At 39.6% G+C, this 20858-nt stretch overlaps 2 protein-coding genes across 2 annotated transcripts in view; both read right to left on the bottom strand.

Moving 5' to 3' along the window:
- Window positions 1–7668, bottom strand: part of LOC114142018 (eukaryotic translation initiation factor 3 subunit H) — a 76538-nt gene extending 68870 nt beyond the window's left edge. The window contains exon 1 of the mRNA XM_028013019.1: window positions 7511–7668. Within this exon, the coding sequence (XP_027868820.1) occupies window positions 7511–7612 (102 nt within the window). The 5' untranslated portion in view covers window positions 7613–7668. The remainder of the gene's footprint in view (window positions 1–7510) is intronic.
- A 749-nt stretch (window positions 7669–8417) lies between these two features.
- Window positions 8418–16842, bottom strand: LOC114141517 (double-strand-break repair protein rad21 homolog). The gene is made up of 14 exons (XM_028012059.1): window positions 16675–16842; window positions 14941–15131; window positions 14332–14461; window positions 14128–14227; window positions 13881–13987; window positions 13488–13685; window positions 13239–13364; window positions 12999–13124; window positions 11630–11853; window positions 11078–11231; window positions 10836–10984; window positions 10420–10599; window positions 9500–9583; window positions 8418–9393 (listed from the first exon to the last, which is right to left on the bottom strand). Exons 2-14 carry the CDS (start codon window positions 15082–15084, stop codon window positions 9202–9204), a joined length of 1914 nt encoding a protein of 637 aa, XP_027867860.1. The 5' UTR covers window positions 15085–15131; window positions 16675–16842; the 3' UTR covers window positions 8418–9201.
- Window positions 16843–20858: the final 4016 nt, after the last annotated feature.

Consider the following 20858-nt stretch of genomic DNA (forward strand, 5'->3'; position numbering starts at 1 on the left):
TCCTTACATTTTTTTTTTTGTTGCTAAATTAAGAGTCATCAAGTATATAGTAACAGACAGTGGTGAGCACACTTCCAATAATCCGCAAACATGCTAACAGAGCTTAGCATGTTCAGCGCATTTTGCTTCCTGTAAGGTAATTTTTCCAGGAAAAAAAATTTTCCAAAGCGCTGCTTTACTTGGCTGTTTGGTAAACTTTTAGTTGAATTAAGTTCAACATCTTGTTTTGACTGTTATCGACTGTCGAGATGTTTATATTCATGCTCTTATTTTGAGGTGGGTAAAGACTGTTTAGTGCAGTTCAGTTTCCTCTCCCCCCATAACTTTATTTCAAACAACAACAAAAAACACATACAGGAAAAAAAATAAAGCACAAAAATAAAATATCTTAAAGACATTATGTTAGGTTTTTAGATAAATACAAATGTAAATATTAAAGATTAGGAGACTTTAAGGACTGTGAGAATCTATGTCTGTTCTTGGAATGTGTGTGTGTAAGATGTTTGGAGCAGCAGGAAGCAAGCCGACAGATGGCCTGGAGATAAGAGCTGACACCTAGCAGGAGAGTGGATCAAAGACTAAGGGTCAAAGTTTTATGACCTAGAGGGACACGAGAACTGAAGTTTATGACCCAGAGAATCTCGGGAACTGGAAATGCAGAATGGCACCATTGTTTAAGTAGTGACTTGTGACTGACTCTGTGTTGACAGCTGTGTTTTCTGTTTGCTACTCCTTCTATGCAAATGATTTGTAACTGAAACCACGCCTCAATGTAATAAATATGCAATTGCAAAGGAGCACGTTAGAACTGGTCTGGAGACAGAGATAAGGAGTTATCCCTGGGCAGAGTTCTCCGTTCAATTGTAAGAAATTTAACCGTCTCTCTGTGTTCTTATTTTTGTCCAGCGAGAATGTCAGGTAATAAACCTAACACATTACCTATTATATAAGTCATAATGTCGAAATTAAGCCGGTGCTTAAAGGTTATAGTTTTTAGAGGGCAGAATTGAAGTTAGTGCTTTAACTTCAGCTAAATACCGTGTTGCTGTAATGCTTTAGTTCTAGCAGAACTATTGTTTTGGATTAGGTCTTTAGGGTTAGCACTGCTAAAGTTAGATGTGCCCACCACTTACATATTTTACACTATACATACACTATACACTATACATATTTTACATATTATATATGCACTGATATTGTAATTGTCACATCTCCAAGTATGAAAAGTCCTCAATAGCTTGCAGAAAACTCTCTAATTCCACCCGTGGTATTTGAAGGGGAGATTCTGGGACACATTACTCCGGCAATCACAGATGGGTTGGGTGGTGGTGGAGGAGGAAGCACCACCTGCAAACTCCATTCCTGTGCATCCAACATGAACAAGCATAAAAGGCCAGCTGGTATTCAGCACCACTTGAGGAGGAAATGGTCTACATCTACATCTTTAGGAGGGCAGGGGGACATTAAATGTATATTTAGAGCTTTTTGAGCATATACTGTGATACTAAAGACCCTCATACTTCATATATATAAAGTTAATTTGTCATAATAGGGAGTTAACTATTAAAGCTAGACAAAAGTGCTCTCTGTAGGATTTAGAAGGCTTGTTTAGCCTCTAAATCAGTGTCACTAATGGCAATAATGGTGTCCTTTTCTCCATACAAACAAGCCCACAAAAACTACGGCAACCAATTAAAGAACATAGAGGCATCAAAGAAAACAGAAAAAAAGTCATGCAACCCGTCTACGTGAACAGAAAATGGTTTGAGAAAAAAAAGAAGCTGAAAAGCACAGTGTAGACAGGGAGAGCATAAATCACACTGATAAGAGTGTGGGCAGGTCACAGCCAGAGGCATTAATAATACACACATACACATCTACACAGGAGCAGGGGTGGCAGTTCTGCACCCATGATCACAACAAAACAACCAACACCACTATGAGGGAGCCCTTCCTGGTCACATCAGCCCCCGCGCCGCTCACATACACACACACACTCATGATGCGGGCCCGTCCTGGGAGATGATTTATTTTCGCCGAGCGCCGGACTTGTCATGCAACAAGTTAAGAGCTGGGGGCAGTGAGGAACGCGACGATATGAAGTGGAGCAGAGAGAAAAAACAAATCTCATTCCCTGCCAGCTAGGCTCCCCGAACTCGCTTTTTTTTTTTTTTTTTGAGTGAGAGGAGAGGAGAGGAGGAGGATCTGATCAATAGGTTGAAGTTTGGAGAACCAAGAGTGAAAACAAAACAAGGAGGTGGAGGAGGAAGAGGGACGCGGCTCTGTGTCAGACAGGTGTGGCAACAACCGAGGAGGCAGGATCACCTTTTCCCTCAAGCACCTGTTCAGGCCTTGGCTCCATTTTTCGGCCGTCTAATAGCTTTTCCAGCTTTTCATTCCATCAGTGAGAGCAGATATGCTTTCAGCTATCTTAGCTGTAGGCAATCTCTCGATCGCGCACTTAAAAGGCATCCTTCTGGGAACAGATTGGGAGGGTGGACAACAATCGACTGAAAACATCTGCAATAAGGTCAAACAAAGGGAGCCGCGTTCAAGTTGGTAGAAATTCCTGAGTCCACAGAAACGCTTCAAAAGCCAGTGGGAGGTGTGTGTGTGTGTGACTGGAGAGACATCCGTAGTACAAGGAAGAGGAAGGAAGGAGAGGAGGTGGGTGCCGGGGGGGAGGAGGAGGGGCTTCAGTGGATTCAGCTTCCTGGTGCTGAGTAAATGCCATCAGGTATTGTAAGCTAATCCCAGAAAGCTTTGAGTTTGTGCAAACCTGCATGCACACACACCCACAAAAAAAAACATAACTCTCTTCAGCGTCATCTTTTAACGCTACCCTCTCTCTTACAGACACAAATTTATTGATCTAGCTCACCGGCGGCTAACCTGGCAAGCTCACCTCATGTGAGCCTCTCTCCCACCGCAAGTTGATGTGTGGACGGCATATTATAAATCAACAAGCTTAAAATTGAATTGTGCAAAATCAATCGCGATGCAGATCTCCCGTTGGCTACCTTTAATTCTGATCATAAATCTTCTCTGGCTCATACACACACGCGCACACACACACACACACACACACAAAAAAAGGAGTGCATATTCCCGACACAACGGGGCACAAATTAGGAGAAAAAGCAGAGAAAAAGAAATGATCCCTTTGATGAGTTTAGTCATTTTTGGGCACCGCTCGAGTGTGGTAGTTGGACGTAGGGTACGGTGGTAGACAGAGAGATCGCTTTAATGAGGCATGAGTCGTCTGTTGGGTTTACCCGTGGATGAAGGAATCTTTTCGCCTGCCAACTTGGAGAGATCTTAACACAAACATGTTTGTCCGTGTAGAACGGAGCGTTTTAATTCATGTGGAAGTAGAGTGCGCACCTGCTCGCTCTGCTGATTGTTTGCCGCTACTTCGTTTCAATTCGGGCGGGGACTCTTGAAGGAAATGAGATGACACCTGGTTTGAAGTGGCTCGCAGAGGCACGCAAATCAAATTAGAAATAAGCTTTGTGTTTGTGAAGAATGCATATCCAAACACGCCGCGCGTCGCTCAGATAAGAGCCGCTTGCTTTCTGCGATTGGCGAGCAACGCGAGCGCATATCAATACGTTTGAATACTCAGGAACGGTAATGCGTTTCAATATTCAGTTCAATAAGTGAGAAATGGTATCATATCAGTGTATGTTTCGATATAAACACTTCCGTTTTTTCCATAGAGTTCAAATATCCATAGAGACAATGAATTTTATTACAGATATGTTATAATATGGATATAAACTGCTGGCTTGACAGTCAGTGACATACTCCACAATGAGGGCAGGTCACAAAAGGTAATTTCTAATGAAGCTCTTTGTTCAGAGAACATCCATGTAAATTGATGGAAAGTTTACTGGAAGGAAAAAAAAGTGTCCTACACTGGAGTTCAGTGACTGTGCTGGTCACTGAACTCACCTGACCAGAACAACAATAGAAAATCAACAAGTTATAGTTAGGAGTGAGATGGGGGACACCATACCCAACAGCACAAAGCAGCTCAGCTGTGCTTGAGCACTCCACACCATATTGTATTGAAGTAATAATTCATGTAAAAGGAACTCTGACCGTTTATTGACTTTTAAACCTTACCTGGTTACAGCAGTTCTGTCAGGAGGAATGGGCCAAAATCTCAACAAACTGTTGTTAGAAGTTTGTGGAAGGAAACTTATCAACTTTAAATACTAATCAAATACTAAATAAATGTATGTAAAAGTCTGAATAAAAAAAGAAGAAAAAATTATCAAAAAGTATCTCACTCCTTAAGCTGGCATTTATGATTCAGCAATTCTAAGTTACCTAAAATAGGAAAGGCTTGGTCTGATTTAATGTCAGACAATGAGGGAAAAAAAGTTTTTAATAAAGTCTGTGTGCAAATATTTCTGATGATTTCAGACTGTGTGATGAATCTGAATGCAAGTTTCATTTTTTTAACTGAATTACTGAAATAAGCTACCTTTTCTATGACGAGCTATTTTGCTGTGGTACATCAGTGTTTTTAGCACTGGTGCACAGCAAGTGCTAGATCTCTCCCTTAAGCTTATTTTTAAATAGCTTAGATCAGGATAGATTGTTTTTCTTCTTTTAAACCAGCCACTAAGTAAGAGGAAGCAGCCACAAATATCGATTCAGGATTTCAGAAGTATGAGCCGGATTGTGAAAAAAAATGCTTTTACGATGGGAAGTAAAAGATCTGCTCTCTCTGTGGCATGTGATCTATGTCACATTATTGTGTGACATATTCCTGACAAAACCGGGGCTTATGGGCCTGAGGCATGTGTAAAAGCCCCCGGGGAAGAGTGGAGTTTTCTGCCACTGTGTCTTTTTCATTCTTATATAGGCTTTGAAACTAAAAAAAGACTGGCAGAGTCACAAGGAACGATAAGATTAAACTCCTTCTGAGAGAATACCCCACTAACCACCCTATTTTTATTACTCCCAAGAGCTTTTCACATTCATGCTGCTAAAAATGTATCCCACAATGTGCCCTGACTTTATTCCTAATTCAGGCGCCAGACGTACGATGCGCGTCAGCATGAATGAAAAGCGGCTCCTCTCTAGAGTTTCTTTTTTTCTTCTTTCAAACACAAAACTTGCTTGATCTCCGTGGGTGCTCAATGGAAACCCGTTGCTTTGTTGAGATCCAATTCTGTAGCGACACGGACCGCTGAAACCTCTTCAAAAGCAAAAAAAAAAAAAAAAACACAAACCATTTCCTCAACGCAGCGACGCCGGTGCCGTCGTCTACGTGCAAGCCCTGCAGCTAAACCTCTGACAGGTTGGTCATGATGCAACGCAGTGGCAACTGCAGCATGTCAGTGCTTTCAGGTAAGGTGACGCCCATATCCCATATCTTTTCAGGTTGCCTGAAAATAAATAAATAAATAAAAAGAAACCCTCTCTACAACTGCCCTGTTTCTAAAAGTGACTTGATAAAAACAGCTGGCTGACAAGAAGGCAAAAAGAGGAATTGGGGAAATCTAAATAGTTCCAGCATTTTATATTTAACTGAAATATTTAGATGCAAAAGCACAGCCAGTGATATGAGGACAACTTTAAAGAGACAGCCAAATAGAAGGCAGAAAGTGCTGTGTACAAATCATGCTGCATGCATGCATGCATGCGTCCTATAAAGAATAAGCCGTTTAGTGTCCAAACGCAGTTTAGGGTCCAAAATGAGGGAGAATCAAAGTGAATCCTAATGAGACAAGTTTGTCCTCTACTGTTTTCACAGAGGTACTACACAATGTAAAGACGACCGCACACCGGTTTAGAATTCAGATGATACTGGGGAGAGATTAAAACGCAAATCAATCGGATGTCGGAATATGGGAAACTTTCCCCTTCATCAGCAAGTCGGATAAAAAATGTTTAACCTATTCATTAAATACATCAAAACTAGGATTTCCCACCATTTTTTTCAGTCAATAAAAGTATCAACCAAAAGCACATCATTTGAAACACATTTTTGAGTTGAATTAAAAAATTGGTTTTTAATAGTCAGATGAAAACTTGGAATATTTGAAGTGATGCAAAAATTTGGGAATATTTATGTCATTTTTATGTTTTCTGTTGGATTCAAAATTACTAACTCGATCAAAACCTGTAGAAGTTTTTTTTAATTTTTTTTTAAAGAACTGGCTGCCACACCTTCAGGAAAATCAGAAATTGACATGTGTTGGAAGGATGATTGTGTAGTTTGAAAATATTTAAACTAAAAATATTGCTATTTACATTAAAAAATAATAGCCAACAAATTGTGCCATATTTTACAGAAAGAGACAACATAAAAAAATCCATCGCAACAAATTAAGAAACAGAACTAAAGGATGTACAAACATTTCATGAAAAGATACATTTCCATACTTTTCCCGAATTTAAATTAGCCTCATTCCATTTTTGAAGTCTACAAACAATATGATTCCTATTAATCACCAGATTAAAAAAACAACAGTGATCAAATTTCTTCTTTTTTTTTTTTTTAAATATAGGCTTCAAACATTATGAAAAACACAAAACAGAAGCAAAGACAGCATGCAATGACCTCATTTACAATGTTTTGCCTGATTCACCACCAATTTCTGGTGATCTGTTCTACCATCTGAGCAACATCCATGTAACAGAACCATAAATTCACGTTTTTTATAAATGAGCTTGTATGTTTTTGTGTGTCCTAAATTAAACAGAAACTAAAGATGGTGCAATTCTTGTGCTTTAACAATGTGGTTGTTGTTTAGTGAGTTTAATCATGTCACGACTCTCTAACAAATATTTTTCTTTACTTTAGCAGCACTTTCGTTTGATTATATGCACGGGGTGCTGTCATTTCTCAGGCCATTTTTGAGATTCGAGACAGCTCTGATTGTTTAAGGTAGCTATTTTTGAGACTGATTTCGTTTTTCTAGGACGCCAGATTTAAGTTCTGCAAACCAACGCATCTCCATTATTGTTTTATTCTGTCCTCGCCTGTTAGAGCTGCACTAAATGATGACCCGGCTCACACTTTTCATCACTGCATAGGAACCACGTGAACTGCATTAGAACACAATAACAAAACCCAGATGTTAAATTAAACCAGTGACGCAGACTCACAAGTATTTGCTGCCCTAAACGGAGTCTGAGAATACTGTAGCTCTCTTCACATCATTATCGTGTGGCGCAATTGTAAACAGGGAGGTCCTGGTTTCCAAATTAAACGCCCATGTAAAGTACTGAAGCTAAAAGAAGCTAACATATTTTTATTATATGTCTTATCAGCTCAGACAAGGTGTATATCTTTATGTAATGTGCTAAATTAAAAAAAATGACAGGTTGTGTTAAAGGATAACAGTTGAATTTAATAAGTATAACTAACTGTTCATCATCTCTCCGCCATGATGATGCTAACACCTTAGCATCGAGCTAACACCGGTTTAGTTGCTGTACAACACCAACAGTCTGCATAAGGTCCAAATGGAGCAACTCGGGTCCTTACCAGTCCCTCAATTTGGATCTGTTTGACCGGGGAGTCCAGGGTGCCGCCTGTAGAAGCCATTGGCGTGCTGGGTGCTGAACTGGACTCCTTTCGGGAAGCCATTAAACGGGGTCCACGCGAAAGAAAAGGGGGAGAGATTCAGGCGACGCACGTTTCCCTTCCTCGGTCCGTGTGGAAACAACGACAAAAGTAAATTCCGTTAAAAAAAAGACTTGTACTCATTTAAGAATAGAAGTTTCACTTTTGGCATGTTAAATCTCCACAACAGAAGAGACCCAGCTAGTTATAAGCAGTGGTGTTTAAAAATACACTACAACTAGGTTAATACTGAACTGATAGAGAAATATTGCACTTTTTGTAAGCCTGATAATTAATAAATGACTTTAAAACCCTTCAGTTCAGTCAAATAGCTATAAACCTGAAATAAAAAACCGTTTTGCATTGGGGTTATAATACTTGAACATACTGCCTCAAAATGTTTTCCCTCAGCAGAAAAAAGTGATTATACACCAAACACAATTCCAAAAAGTCTTGGGGATATTAATGGTGTTTATTTTTCAAATATGAGATTGATCTCAGTGTTCTTTTCATTCAAGTGACTTAGTGGAAGTATTAAGGCCTGGGTGTGTCTAGTGAAGTTGAATAAGCAGCTAACTCTTGATTTTACAGAAACAATTAAATTTTTTCCACAGGTTCAGAATGGTTTGGACTGCTTCCCCAACCCCAAGAAGAGACCATTGGAAAATGACTCATTGGTGTGTTAATCTGAAATATTAAAATGTCACAAAAGCAAAAACAGAAGACATTGTGTACCCTTATCTACACAGGGATAGAAAAGTGTGTGCGTTTGTTATGAAAGAGGAAAATCTCTAATATTGTAAGTCTAAATAAAAAGATGCAGAGTGACTTAACCAAGTACTTAAAACACTTTATTTCAAATCTTTACAGATGTATCACAACTAGAAGTTATCCAGAATCTAAAAAGGTGGGATGGTGAACTTAACTGTAACAAGTACATTACCTAGTTACATAATGCAAAAAGGCAAATAAGCATAAACATAAAAAGGTACAAAAAAAATAACATTTACATAAACCTTAATTGATATACTGCCTTAATTATACATCTGAATCATGATATTTAATGCCAGATAACTTTCAAATTTAACGAGGGACTCACTTTTTTGTTTATGAGAGAGCGAATGCAACAGAGAGAAGTTGGGCAAGGTTACACTTCTGAACAGTAAAACGGTACCTTTCCAGAACATCTAGTCATTACAGAGATAACGTGACATGTTGGGCCTTTCATAAAAATAATTTTTTAACTGAAACATGGGGACTGATGCAAAACTTGGGGAACGAGAAAACAGAAATTTAACTTAGAAAACAAAATGCAGTAAAGTTTACAAATTGATGACTGAAAAAGGGTTTGCTTTATAAATATACTTGTAAAACATTCCTCACTCCGTTTGAACCAAGAATACTGCATGATCCAATATTTATTACAGTAAAACCATGTTTCGTTTTTTAAGGTTCTGAGCCCCTTACCCTTCACTTCCCTCCCCTTTCCCTATGAAAATAAAATAAAAACTGGGCTTACTGGAAAACACAATAAAAAGGCAAAGAGTTGAGTAATTTAAAAACAAGAAAACAAGTATGCCTGTTGCAAGCAGAGTGTTTGTTTCTTCCAACGTCTAAATGAGGTGGAATTTTGGTCCGGCCGTGGCGATGATGTCGCTGTAGGGCTCTGTCTGGGTGACCTCGATGGCTTGCTGCTTCTTGAGGACGAGGAAACTGTAAAACTTGGCTGCTGCCTGCTTTCTGTTGTTGTTTCGGCACAGTTCGAGCAGACTGACCGACTCCGCACCGGTCTTCGCCATAACGCGCTGTGGAGGCCAAGAGACGTCGGGGGGTCAGGGAGTGTACCATTATCATGAAAACAGCTAATAAAAACAGATTCCGGATTAATTTTACGATCAGGGGGTTGTTTACCTGCAGGCCGTGAAGCATCTGTTGGGTTCTCTTGTTCCATCTCTTCTCTTCTTGATCCTGGTCTCCAGCCTGGCCTTCCTCTTCCTGAGAGCCACAAATTAGCAAAGAGTTACAACACTCTGTAACTATTGTATCATTTTCTCTTTGCACACAAGTGTTGAACAAAAGTCTACAACATAAAGCTAAACTATTAACTTTGGTTAATGCTGCTACGTCACAGCATGTTAGTTTGATTAATAGAATTAAGGCTCCAACTAATGATTATTTTAGTAACTAATTAATTGGTTATTCTGACAATTATGCGAATAAAATAAATGGCACATTCTAGAGATTTTTCATTTAACCACTTGCCCTTTTTAAGACAATATTTTATTTTAGTCAAAAAGATTTAAGAACATAATTAAAATCTTTAAAAAAAAAAAAAAAAAAAAAACACGACTTTTTTTTGCCTAAAATGCAACAACAAAATTCCTTTAGAAAATTCGAACCAGGTGAAGTTCCACTTTAGTTCTGGCTAAGATGTGGTTACAAAGGTGTTTTTATGTTAAGTGCAAAATCAACATTTTCTGCTCAGTTTTATTTGTATTACTGCTCAAATTATTATTACTCGTTTCAGAAAAATGGCCCACGTCAGTCTGAAAACGGAAGTCAATTTATTGATTAAAAAATTAGTTGAAAATTATTTCAATAATCAATTAGTCACAGTTAATCCGATTAACCGTTTCTGTGGTAAATAGAATTTTGCAAACATATAGAAGTTTCCCATTAATTATGGAGCATTAAACCTTTTTTTTTAATTATTATTTTTTACTTAAGGCCTTCATTAAATCCCAGCCTTTCACTAGTGACAAAAAGCAATAACTTTCCATACTTGCAGGGAAAAATAAATAATTTTTTTTTTAAATCTAGTTTCCCCTCACCTCCTCTTCTTCGCTGTCATCCTTCTTATCCTTTTCCTTGTCGGTGAGAAGGTCGAGTTCTGGGACAAGCTGAGTGAGGTTGACACTGGCCTCCTCTGGGGGCAGATCAACCTGAGGCATGTCTAGTCTTTGTGACAAGTCTGAGCGGTCAGCCACTTGCTGCTGCTCCAGGGGAGTCATCTGAGAGAGCAAAGAGAGCAACTGAACAACAACTACGGTAAAACTTAGAGGCAACAGTCCATTTTATTCCTCAACTTTGATTACTTTCTCATTTATGAAATTTACTAGTCCAGAAAATTTGGTCATTTAGAACAACTCAGATTATTTTCACAACCTAAACTATGACCATAAATGATCATTTGTAACATAAAACGGGAGAATTTTCCGCAGCTTTGCTCTCAGATATATAAACTCACAGGAAAGCTTCCCTCCTTGTCAACGGGCTGCTTGCGTTTAACGCCACGGGGGGTGGATGGAGGAGGCATCACTGTCTCATCCAAAGTCGTCCTGCTGCCTTCCATTGTAGAAGCTGCCAAAATGCTGGGCTCCTCCATGATCGTCTGGTCTGAGAGGGGGAATCATATTACAAATTGTGAAAACACTGCATTCCCCCTCTAAACACTGGAACAACATCTTTCATTTCTCTATCTTGACTTACCAATAACGTCTCTGTTCTGAGTCATGATCTCCTCCCTCGGCACCTCCGGGTTCTCCAGCTCTTTGAGGAACTCGTCCAGACTGTCCGCTTCACCGCCCTTCCTGCGCTTCCTCAGCTCGTCTGGCACCAAGGGAGTCAGGCAGCGGGTGAACATCTGACAGAGATCGGACGTTATAATTTGGAAGAGAGGCTCGTTTTTAAGATGCATGCACACTTTGCTCAAAAGTTTGTGCAACGAATTTAATTCAGCCACAGAACAGATGCAAGAAAACATAGCTGTGCATCAGCACGCCTTCTGTTTAGTATTCGGAGCGAGTGAAAGAGGGGGGAGGAGGGCGAGACGAAACCAATCGCTCCTGGAGCCTGGGTGTTCTCAATTTGAATTTTAAATCAAAATGAAAACTGGGTCTTAACACGTTTCTCCACTCTGTTTACAGTTTTGAACCAACCGTGACAACATCTGCCACCAACAACCTTATAAAACACTGCCTACGGTGGTGATTCGGCATTAGATCTGGAAGCAGCGCTTCATCATCAACGATCCCCCGGTACCTTGAGCAGCCGGGCGTTCCAGAGCGGCTGAGCAGGCAGAGAGAAAAGCTTCTCCACTCCTCCGGTCTCTTTCCACATCATGAGCTTCTTAGTGGGAGGGGCCAGGTCCAGGGTGGTCACAATGTCGGAGTAGTCCGACAGCTGGGCCCGGATGGTCTTACTGTCTAACTCTTTGACGCTGTCGACAATCAACTTCCTTTTACGTTTTGCCTTGGTCTCTTTCACTGGAAGGAACAAAAACAGGCATTGAGGACGCTGCTCCTCTATTGCAAACCATAAAAAAATAACAAATATGGAGTGTTTATTTAAAATATAGTAGTAAACTGGTCCATTTCTCTATTGTTGTGGTCCAGATTATGAAAAAAAAGGAACAACTGCAGAAATTGTTTTAAAAAATGAGTGTAATAACGCTAAATACTTAAAACTGAGATCCAATTTACTCAATCATTTGTTCGCCTTCTGAAACCTGGAAGTAAACTTTAATCATTTGTACTAAAGTTGTTTTTTTAAAACAATACAAAAAAGATATTTCTTTAAAAGTGTCTACTGCTAATCGGCCCATTCAAGGGGTTTAAAGGCAATTTTCATGCCAATAAGAAACACACTGAAGCTATTCAAATAATTACAAAATAAGTAATTTGTCGATAAGAAAGGCAGTTATTGGAATCACAGGAACCTCCTCTTCTTTCTTGCATCACCTCACCTGAGACATAATTACAGTTAGCTGCTACTTTGACTTTAAACTGTGTAACACACCAGGCATGTCTGGTGAAGAGCCTTAACCCCCTCACTTTAGCAGGAATTTAAGGAATTTTGAAAAGGTCAGCAAAGCTGCTATTACCATGACAGCAAAGTATTAAACACACCAGGGAGCATAAGTTCTTGTTCAGTTTCATCATTGGCGACTTGCTAATATCTCACAATTCCTTTGCTCAGCAGTAAGGTAAATAGCATTAATCTATGCTTTAGGATGAAAACGATACACCAGCTGCACACAACGGTAATTTTAACAATTCATCAAGGCCTTTATGATCTTTACAGTTGTGCGTTTTTTTTTGTTTGTTTTTTAAATACTGCTAAGTAAATAGTTTTATTGTTGCCATCTTTTTTAATCTTAAGAAAAAAATCTCCCTTTACATTCTTCACAAAAAACCAAAACAGTATTTTTCTTGGCATGGATTTTTAGCATGGAGACAACTATAATCATTACTGTAAAGGAGGAGCAATTGTTCAAACAACTTTTAGTGTAATTTGATCACACTTCAAATAAAAGTTGACAGAAAATGTAAAAATGTTTAAGTAATGTCCAGTGATTGACAAGTTTTAATTTTCAGTAGCTTAGCATACTCAGTGAAATAAAGAGGTCTACCAGTGATGTCGATGGGCTCCAGGGCAAAGGCCTCCTCTTCATTGTGAACCAGAGTCGTCTGTTCCGTTTGGTCGGCCATTGCTGGCAGCGGCTCTGCTGGGCCAGAATCAGGACTGTCTGGACCCGCTTCTCAGAAACACGCACAAAAATAAAGTTATTCATCCAAGATGTCAGCACTAAAAATACACTTGGTGTTCCATTAAAAAAAACAAACTAAAAAAAACTCCCAGCTTTACTTACGTGAATGAAGGTTGTCAAAGTCATCCTCATCATCCCCGTGATCTGGAGGCATCATGACGCTCTCTGTGATCGCTGGCGGATCATCAAAGATGCCACCTCCATCTTCAGAACTCAGCAGTTTGTCAACTGAAACAGGAAAAAAAAAGACACATCAACTTCCCTACAAAGGTTTATTTTAATATTAGAACAACACAGTTTTTTTCCTTTTAAAATAAATAAATAATTGAATCTCAAAAACAAGCTTGTTACCAAGCATTCCGCCATCGCTGTTGCCCATGGAGCTGTCCCCAAAGTCATCATAGTCCATGTGGTTGGATTTGTCGGGGAGGTTAGCTGGGCCCGGCTCAGCCTCCAGCAAGAGGTTGGGGTCAGTGGCTCCCTGCATTATATCATCTTCAAACGTGCTAGCATCACGCATCATCTCCCGGTCATCCATGCCGAAGTCAGCTGAGAAACCCAGCAGAAAGGATCATTAGTTTTTTTAACAGAACAACCGTAAATATAAACCATTCCTATGCAATATTCTCTAAAGTCCTTCTCTTTTTGAACTCTACTCTGCAAGGTCAAGCAGGTATAGATAAGACACCTGGCTGAGTAAGGGCTGTTGTGACCTGAGACGTAAACAAAGCAGCCATTTCCTACCAAAGTCGTTTTCCTGCAGCAGGCTGAGATTTCCAACATCCTCCCTCAAGGTGATCTCTTCTGCTCTGCTCTGGTTCAGGGTGAACTGCTGAGCCACATCAATGTCACTGTTGACAACATAAGATGACAATCAGGTTAACCATCATGGAACAACCTTAATATCCCCTGACTAATTGCTTTAACATGCTCAGACGCTTTAATAAACAAATGATCAACCAACTAAGAACTTTAAATTTGGCCAACTTACTCTAGATCAGGAAGTGGCTGGTCAAAGTCATGGAACTCCTCAGGTAAAGTGATGGCATTATATGCAGCCTCTCTATTTTCCTCAGGCAGATCAACCACACCTGGACACAGAAATAAGGAGTGACTGTATGCAGAACATAACGTTCACCCCCCACCATTTTTTTTTAATAGAAGCATATCAAGCAAAATCTTTCAGACAGTTTACCTGGCCTGAAGGCCATTTTGATCTTGATGAAGGCTTCATTACAGTCAGCCAGCAGGTACTTGGCCTTTCTGTGGTAGATCCGCACCACTCCGAGGAGCAGGTGACCCGAAGTGCGCAGCGCCATCTTCACCTGAAAAGCAGGAAGCAGGAGATATTGCAAAAAACTCACTTTTACAGGATACAGGTTGTACTGCAAGCACAAGCCTGATGTTGCTGTTCAGAAAAATGTATAATGTACCATCATCAGATGATATGTTATTTCAGAAAGTGGGATTTTTCAGTTTTGATGCATAAAACGACAAGAAAAATTGTTTAAGCTGCTAATTAAAAGAAAGATACCATAATGGCATAATTGATAACAGATCAATCATTTTTGCATGATTGATTTGCATGATTGATTACAAACTGCATGCAAATAGTTTTTCAAAAAAAAAAAAAACATTTACACATACAAAAAAATACCATGCAAGTTAGCTGCAACCACTGATGTAATGTTATGAATTATGAACGGACACCAGCCTAATGAAGGTCTGAATGATGGAGCAGGGTAAAAACTCCCATCAGCACCAGCTCTTGGTTTAAACTGGGCAAACAGTCAAGCCTCTTTACCTTAGGTGAGATGATGCTCTCCACACTGCTCTCCAGGTTGCATTCAAACACATGGGCCTTGGTCAGCTTTTTGTCCCAATGGGCCGCCAGCCAGATCTTGGCCAGCGGCCCACGTTTGCTGAGGACAAAGTGGGCGTAGAACATTGCCCTGGTTGCCCTGGTTGAAACACGCCAACTGTGGTGTGGTTTACCTGGAAAATTATTAAGATACATATAAAAAATTGATTTAATTTACACGGTTATAGCAACGCACACTAAAGGTGTGTTTGGACACTACAAAAATTAAACGCTGAAAAGCACCACACACAAATTAGTTCGTCATGTTAGAAATGTCCTGCGGTTAGCCTGTGCGCTTCGGTGGGCGATCAATCACAGAAAGGATTATTAAAAGCTTGCAATAAATAGTTTTGTTACAATAACTGGGTGGGTAATTTGTCATTTTTGCTCAATTAGTGAAAATTGGCCTTCTGTGCTCAGGTGGTGTTTCTAAATGTAGGCTGATTTAGTGAGACAGAAAATGGTGGTGGTTCTTCATTTTAATGAATCTAATCAACAGTAAAACATCACATTTTTCACTAATTCACCCACAGCTCACATAAAAAGTAAGAAAAAATTGGTTGATTCTAATATCTGGTGGACTGACCGGTCTCCATTCACTATTTTCAAACATATTTATACCAAAAATAAACTGATAAAATACATGAACAGATGATTTGGCAACCTGGTAAGAGTGCAAAATACATTAAAAAGTTAATGGTTTACATTGATTTTTATCTAAGACTATTTTAGCAACCATTTTTTCCTTCCATATACTAATTTTTGTTATTTTCTCAACATAATGTTTTGAGGTTTGTCCTCTAAAGTTATTCAAGATAAACGAAAAAGCACCAAATTTTAGAAAATTGTTTATAAACTGGATAAACTTGTCTTTTGTGTGGAACTACTTCATCAATAATGGTCTAATGAGGGAACATGTTCACGTTTTTTAGTTAAAAAAAAAAAAAAGGTCCCCCTACTATGTGTTGAATTTGTTTTCTCATTTCTCTCTCAACTTAACCAACGTTGCATGTTAAAAAGAGCTAAAGAATTGGACGATATCAAAAGCTCTTTATTTATGTCCCATTAATTTTTAGTCAAGGGAAGGCGGGGGGGGGGGGGGGGGGGGGGGAGATACTGGAAATGCACAAACTTTTACCTTATTTTGTCACACACTTTAAACTTCTCGCTGCAAACCGAAATGTGACTTAATTTGCTAAAAGAAAGACCAAAATAATAGTCAGAAAATAAATGTAGGTGACTTTATATGTATTCAATTGCAAATAAGAACCAAAAGCGCCAACGGAATGGGGCGCCAGTAAATAGTCGGCGCCATCAAGTGGGACGAACCAAATTAGCCGACTGCTAACTACAAAAGGAGGAACGGCGTCGTAAAGCTAGACACACCGCTTGGACAAGTTTGGAATAAAATCGCTCATTTTAGACCAAATTGCAACTATCTTCAACCACACAACAACAAAAACTCCATACAAGAACGCAAAGTCCACAGGAAAAGGCCAGGCTCGATGGCTGCTCATACTTTTTAGCCCCTCATCAGCTCAACACTGCCGTTAGCCGATGTCCAACGGCTCTTCATACAATGAAGGCCGCAACGAACAGACTCCAGCATGCATGCCAGTTTCGTTACATAAAACACTAAAACCAGCGGATGGACACATCCGCCGCGGACGCACTTACCGAGAGGCGCCCTCGTAGAGTGAAATCACAAAGATTAGGTAATTTCTCCCAGCGAGCTCTCCCCTGTTGTACTCATTAAAACAGCCAAGATGGCGCCAGCCGCCTTCCTCCCGCTCAGCGCTGTCCTTTTAAAATCGACAGGATGTTTACAGTCAAAAAACGGCGGAGGAGGAGGAGTCTGTTGGGGAGGCTGATACGCTCCACAGACGACAACCTGCTGTGAGAGGCGTCAGGAGATAGAGGGCGCTGTGACACAAAGCCTATCGCAGGGGGGGGGGAAAGGCGTCTCAATCAACCATGACAACAAAATCTGCATTCAAATACTGTACAACTATTAATAATACTAGTAGCCATATGCTAAGAACTTATTTAATCTCTGAAATTACTAAATATTTTTTCTAATGAGGTCCAAAATGCACACAGTTAAAAAAAAGAATAGATTTGCTAAATACAATGATCCAATAAGTAAGTGTGTGATTTCTTTTAATCAAATATAAATAATCAACAGTGTAAAAAAAATGTAACTCAAAAATTTAGATGCAGAGCATCTATATGATGTCTCAATAATGTGTTAAAGATTAAAATGCTGAAATCACTGATTAAAAAAAATGAAAAATGGTTCAATTTGTACTTTCAGTGTTAAATTATTTTCAGAGCCCTCTGATCTGATTCGTTAACCTGAACAGCAACTGAACTGGAGATTGCTCACTTTGTGTTTGTCTCGCCTGTTGACTTTTGTGAGTAAAGTTGACAAGCAACATGAAGTCATGGTATGCTGCAACACATGACAATAAAATCATTCAATTTAGAGAAAACGGATAAATATTTACATTCACATGCACACTTTCTAGCATTATTTCACTGTTTAGAAATGTTTTTCATATCAGTTTAATAAGACATTTCTTCATTTAATTCATGTCTGTATTTCTACTTCTGTATCATTACAAATATTTTCATCAACATAGAGATTGAAATATGGCATAGCCGTAAATTATACCGGGGTTTTTTTTTTCTGACTTGCAGTTCTTCATCTTTACTTCTTAGTTCTTTGAGTTTGTTTTCTTTTTTTTTAAAATCACATGTTGGATGTACTCATTTTGTCACAACTGCTCCACAAAGCCATGCGAGTCTCAGTTATGCATCCCTTGCATTGTGTATACCTGAAAGTAGCAAATGAAATCTTCACAAATGAACTTTGGCCGCAATAATAAAGATAAAAACAGGCCCGCTTTTTGATAGGGAGATGGAAGTCTGAAATGACCAGAGCATGCCAAACATGTGACGCAGGCAGCAGCAGAGAGCCTCAGAAACCAATTTCCCAGCACTATATTAGATGCCGAGATGAGAAATATGCCTGACAGACAGAGTGACTCATCTACAAACAAATTGCGAAATGGGTACACAGAAAAGCGGATTTGTCTCATGGGCATCTGTTGCACTGGAACGGCTGCCAGTTGAGCTTGTTTATAATTTACAAGCCACGGAGCTCCTTGTCGCTGTGCGAGATAGATAATGAGGTGGCAGCATGGTTACGTTTTACTTCGTTCAGCTCCAGATGCTTGGAGTCCTGTTCCATTGTGAGGTTTGTGTTGTCTGTGCAGCCACATTAGACGCATTATACGCGTAGAGAGATGCATCACATTAGCTGCATCTCTAATAATCAGAAGATCCTCATCAGACACACTTTTTATCATCACCTCTTATCATATTGTTGCCCTGTCTGTCACAGGGCAACACAGAGACAGACAGGACAAATAACCATGCACACACACACACACACACACACACACACACACACACACACACACACACACACACACACACACACACACACACACACACGCACACGCACACACACACACTCACACCAATTAATCTAACAGTCATGTTTTTGGACTGTGGGAGGAAGCCGGAGTACGCGGAGAGAATCCACGCATTCACAGGGAGAGCATGCAAACTCCATGCAGATTCGAACCAGGACCTTCTTGCTGCAAGACAACGCTTCTACCAGCTGCGCCAGTGTGCAGACCTTCACTTTATGTCGCAAAGCCTAATTTTCGCATTACATCAAGTCAACATGGTTTTAAAAATATATAAAATGCAGTTCTGTATTTAGTTGCTGCCAGCAGTTTTTTTCTTCTTGCACCCATCTGTTATACAGAGGTGATATATATATATATATATATATATATATATATATATATATATATATATTATCTTGAAAGCAAGTTGCTGTTATCACGTGAAGGATGATTCTGCACAGCCTTAGAGAAAGCAGCACGGATCCATCCCTGCCTTAGGCGACTTATCTTTGGCATACATCACGTAGCCAGAAGGCCTGATTATCTCCACATATCAAAGCAGACAAATGCAATTATCTCCACATCTGTATGAAGAAAAACAAAAACAAAAAAGAACACGATGATGTTTGTTCACTAATGTTCCCCCAACAATCCTTTGAGGGCTTCACGGTACAGCTGGAGAGTGAGATTAAATCACACTCGGGTACACGATGTATCCATTTCCTTTTCCTTCCACTTCCCTTTGTGTTCAAGAAATCTCAATGTTTGTGGCTGTAATGTGGAGGGGGAAAAAGAAATCTAGAGGTCTATATGGATATACTTTTGCAAGGCATTATGTGCTAAATTAACAGTTTCAAGCTATGAATGTGACGTATTCTGCATCTAAATAAAGTGGTTGCAGAGTTACTGATCATGCATTCTGTTTGTTGCTGAAGTGTTTGAGTGAAAAAGAGACGTGTCCACACAAACACGCACTGACGACAAAAATTTCCAACAGAATAAGAAAGCAGCTTTGGATACGAACACTGTTGAGTTGAGAAAGCGCCGAAAAGTAGCAACGAAGTTCTCTCCTGCAAGCTGAAGTTTATCTTTAAAAAAAAAAAGTTCACTTTTCATGCTAGGGTGATATCTGATGAAAAGATGATAGAGAGGGTAGAAAGGCTTTTTCTCAAGTTTAGCCTCAAGTCAGAGAGTTTTTAATCTAACAGCAGGGGAGAGTCCTGACAGCGCGCAAACTCTGATCCATCTCGGCTGCGAGATACGCATCTCATCAACGGGATTAAAACTTGGGCTAATTTGCATGTTGTTTAATCAGGAACGACTGTCGGGAGATAAACCCCATCGATCGAGCGAAACTCTGCAGCAATTATGTCTTGACATTTCACAGGTCGGCTTATCAGAGAGTCATACTTCCGTCAGCCACACATCTACAACTTGGAAAGTCTTCAGTGAAATGGGCAGGAGCGTTTCTCCTTTCAACCTGACACTATGATTCATCCTTCGGTACCAATTGAAGCTTTGAAATTGCGCAGAGCTTTAGAGTAATGATTTTTTTTTTTTTTTTTGCCCAGTTAGACATCTCCCCCGTCTCTCTCTCTCTTTCTTTGTGTGTGTGTGTGTGTGTGCGTGTATTGTAGTTGCAGCAGTTGCTCCTGAAGTGCTTTCTTCAGCTGAGTTGGCGCAGGGGGATCATCTCAGATAGATGCCGTTATTTATGCAGCGTGTCTAAACCAATCATCCTGACAGAGAATTATGTAAACACGGCAGTTTCTTGGCGCAGGCTGAAGTGCGGACTGAAAGGGAAGCTGAAAGTATTACTTAGCTTGCATCTTGCTCAGTGGCTGCAGTGCATAAATCTAGGAATATGTAGTTGGGGAAATTGGAAAAAAAAAAGAAGGTTGCTTGCTGATTAGAAGGGGAACATGTGGCTGGATGTCGGTGTTTCTTAGCCCACTGCAACTTTGATTTTGTAGCAGCGCCTTTCATATTTTCCACATTTTGCTTTATATATATATTTTTTACTAGGATTTTAAGTGATAGACCAACACAAAGTGGAGTGATACAGTCTGTTCCCCACATTATCTTTTATTAGAATTTTATGTTACACGGACATACAAAAACATAGAAAAGGAAAAAAACTGCAATCTCTCCCCCCCCACCCTAAAGACCCCCCAGCACAAAAAAAAAGAGAAAAAAATGTTTACATGTGTTTGACAAGTTGTAAGATCTTTAAAAATAGATCTTACATTTTTTTCCCAGTAAAAATAATTCTTTGTATTCAGCTCCCCTGACCCTAAATGTTGTAGGTGCGCCACTGCAGGTCTTTTGGAACAATGCCTCCCACAGCTTTGGACTACAAAATTAAAACTTTCTTCCGACACT

The sequence above is a fragment of the Xiphophorus couchianus genome, chromosome 3, assembly GCF_001444195.1.
Source record: "Xiphophorus couchianus chromosome 3, X_couchianus-1.0, whole genome shotgun sequence".
Lineage (NCBI taxonomy): Eukaryota > Metazoa > Chordata > Actinopteri > Cyprinodontiformes > Poeciliidae > Xiphophorus > Xiphophorus couchianus.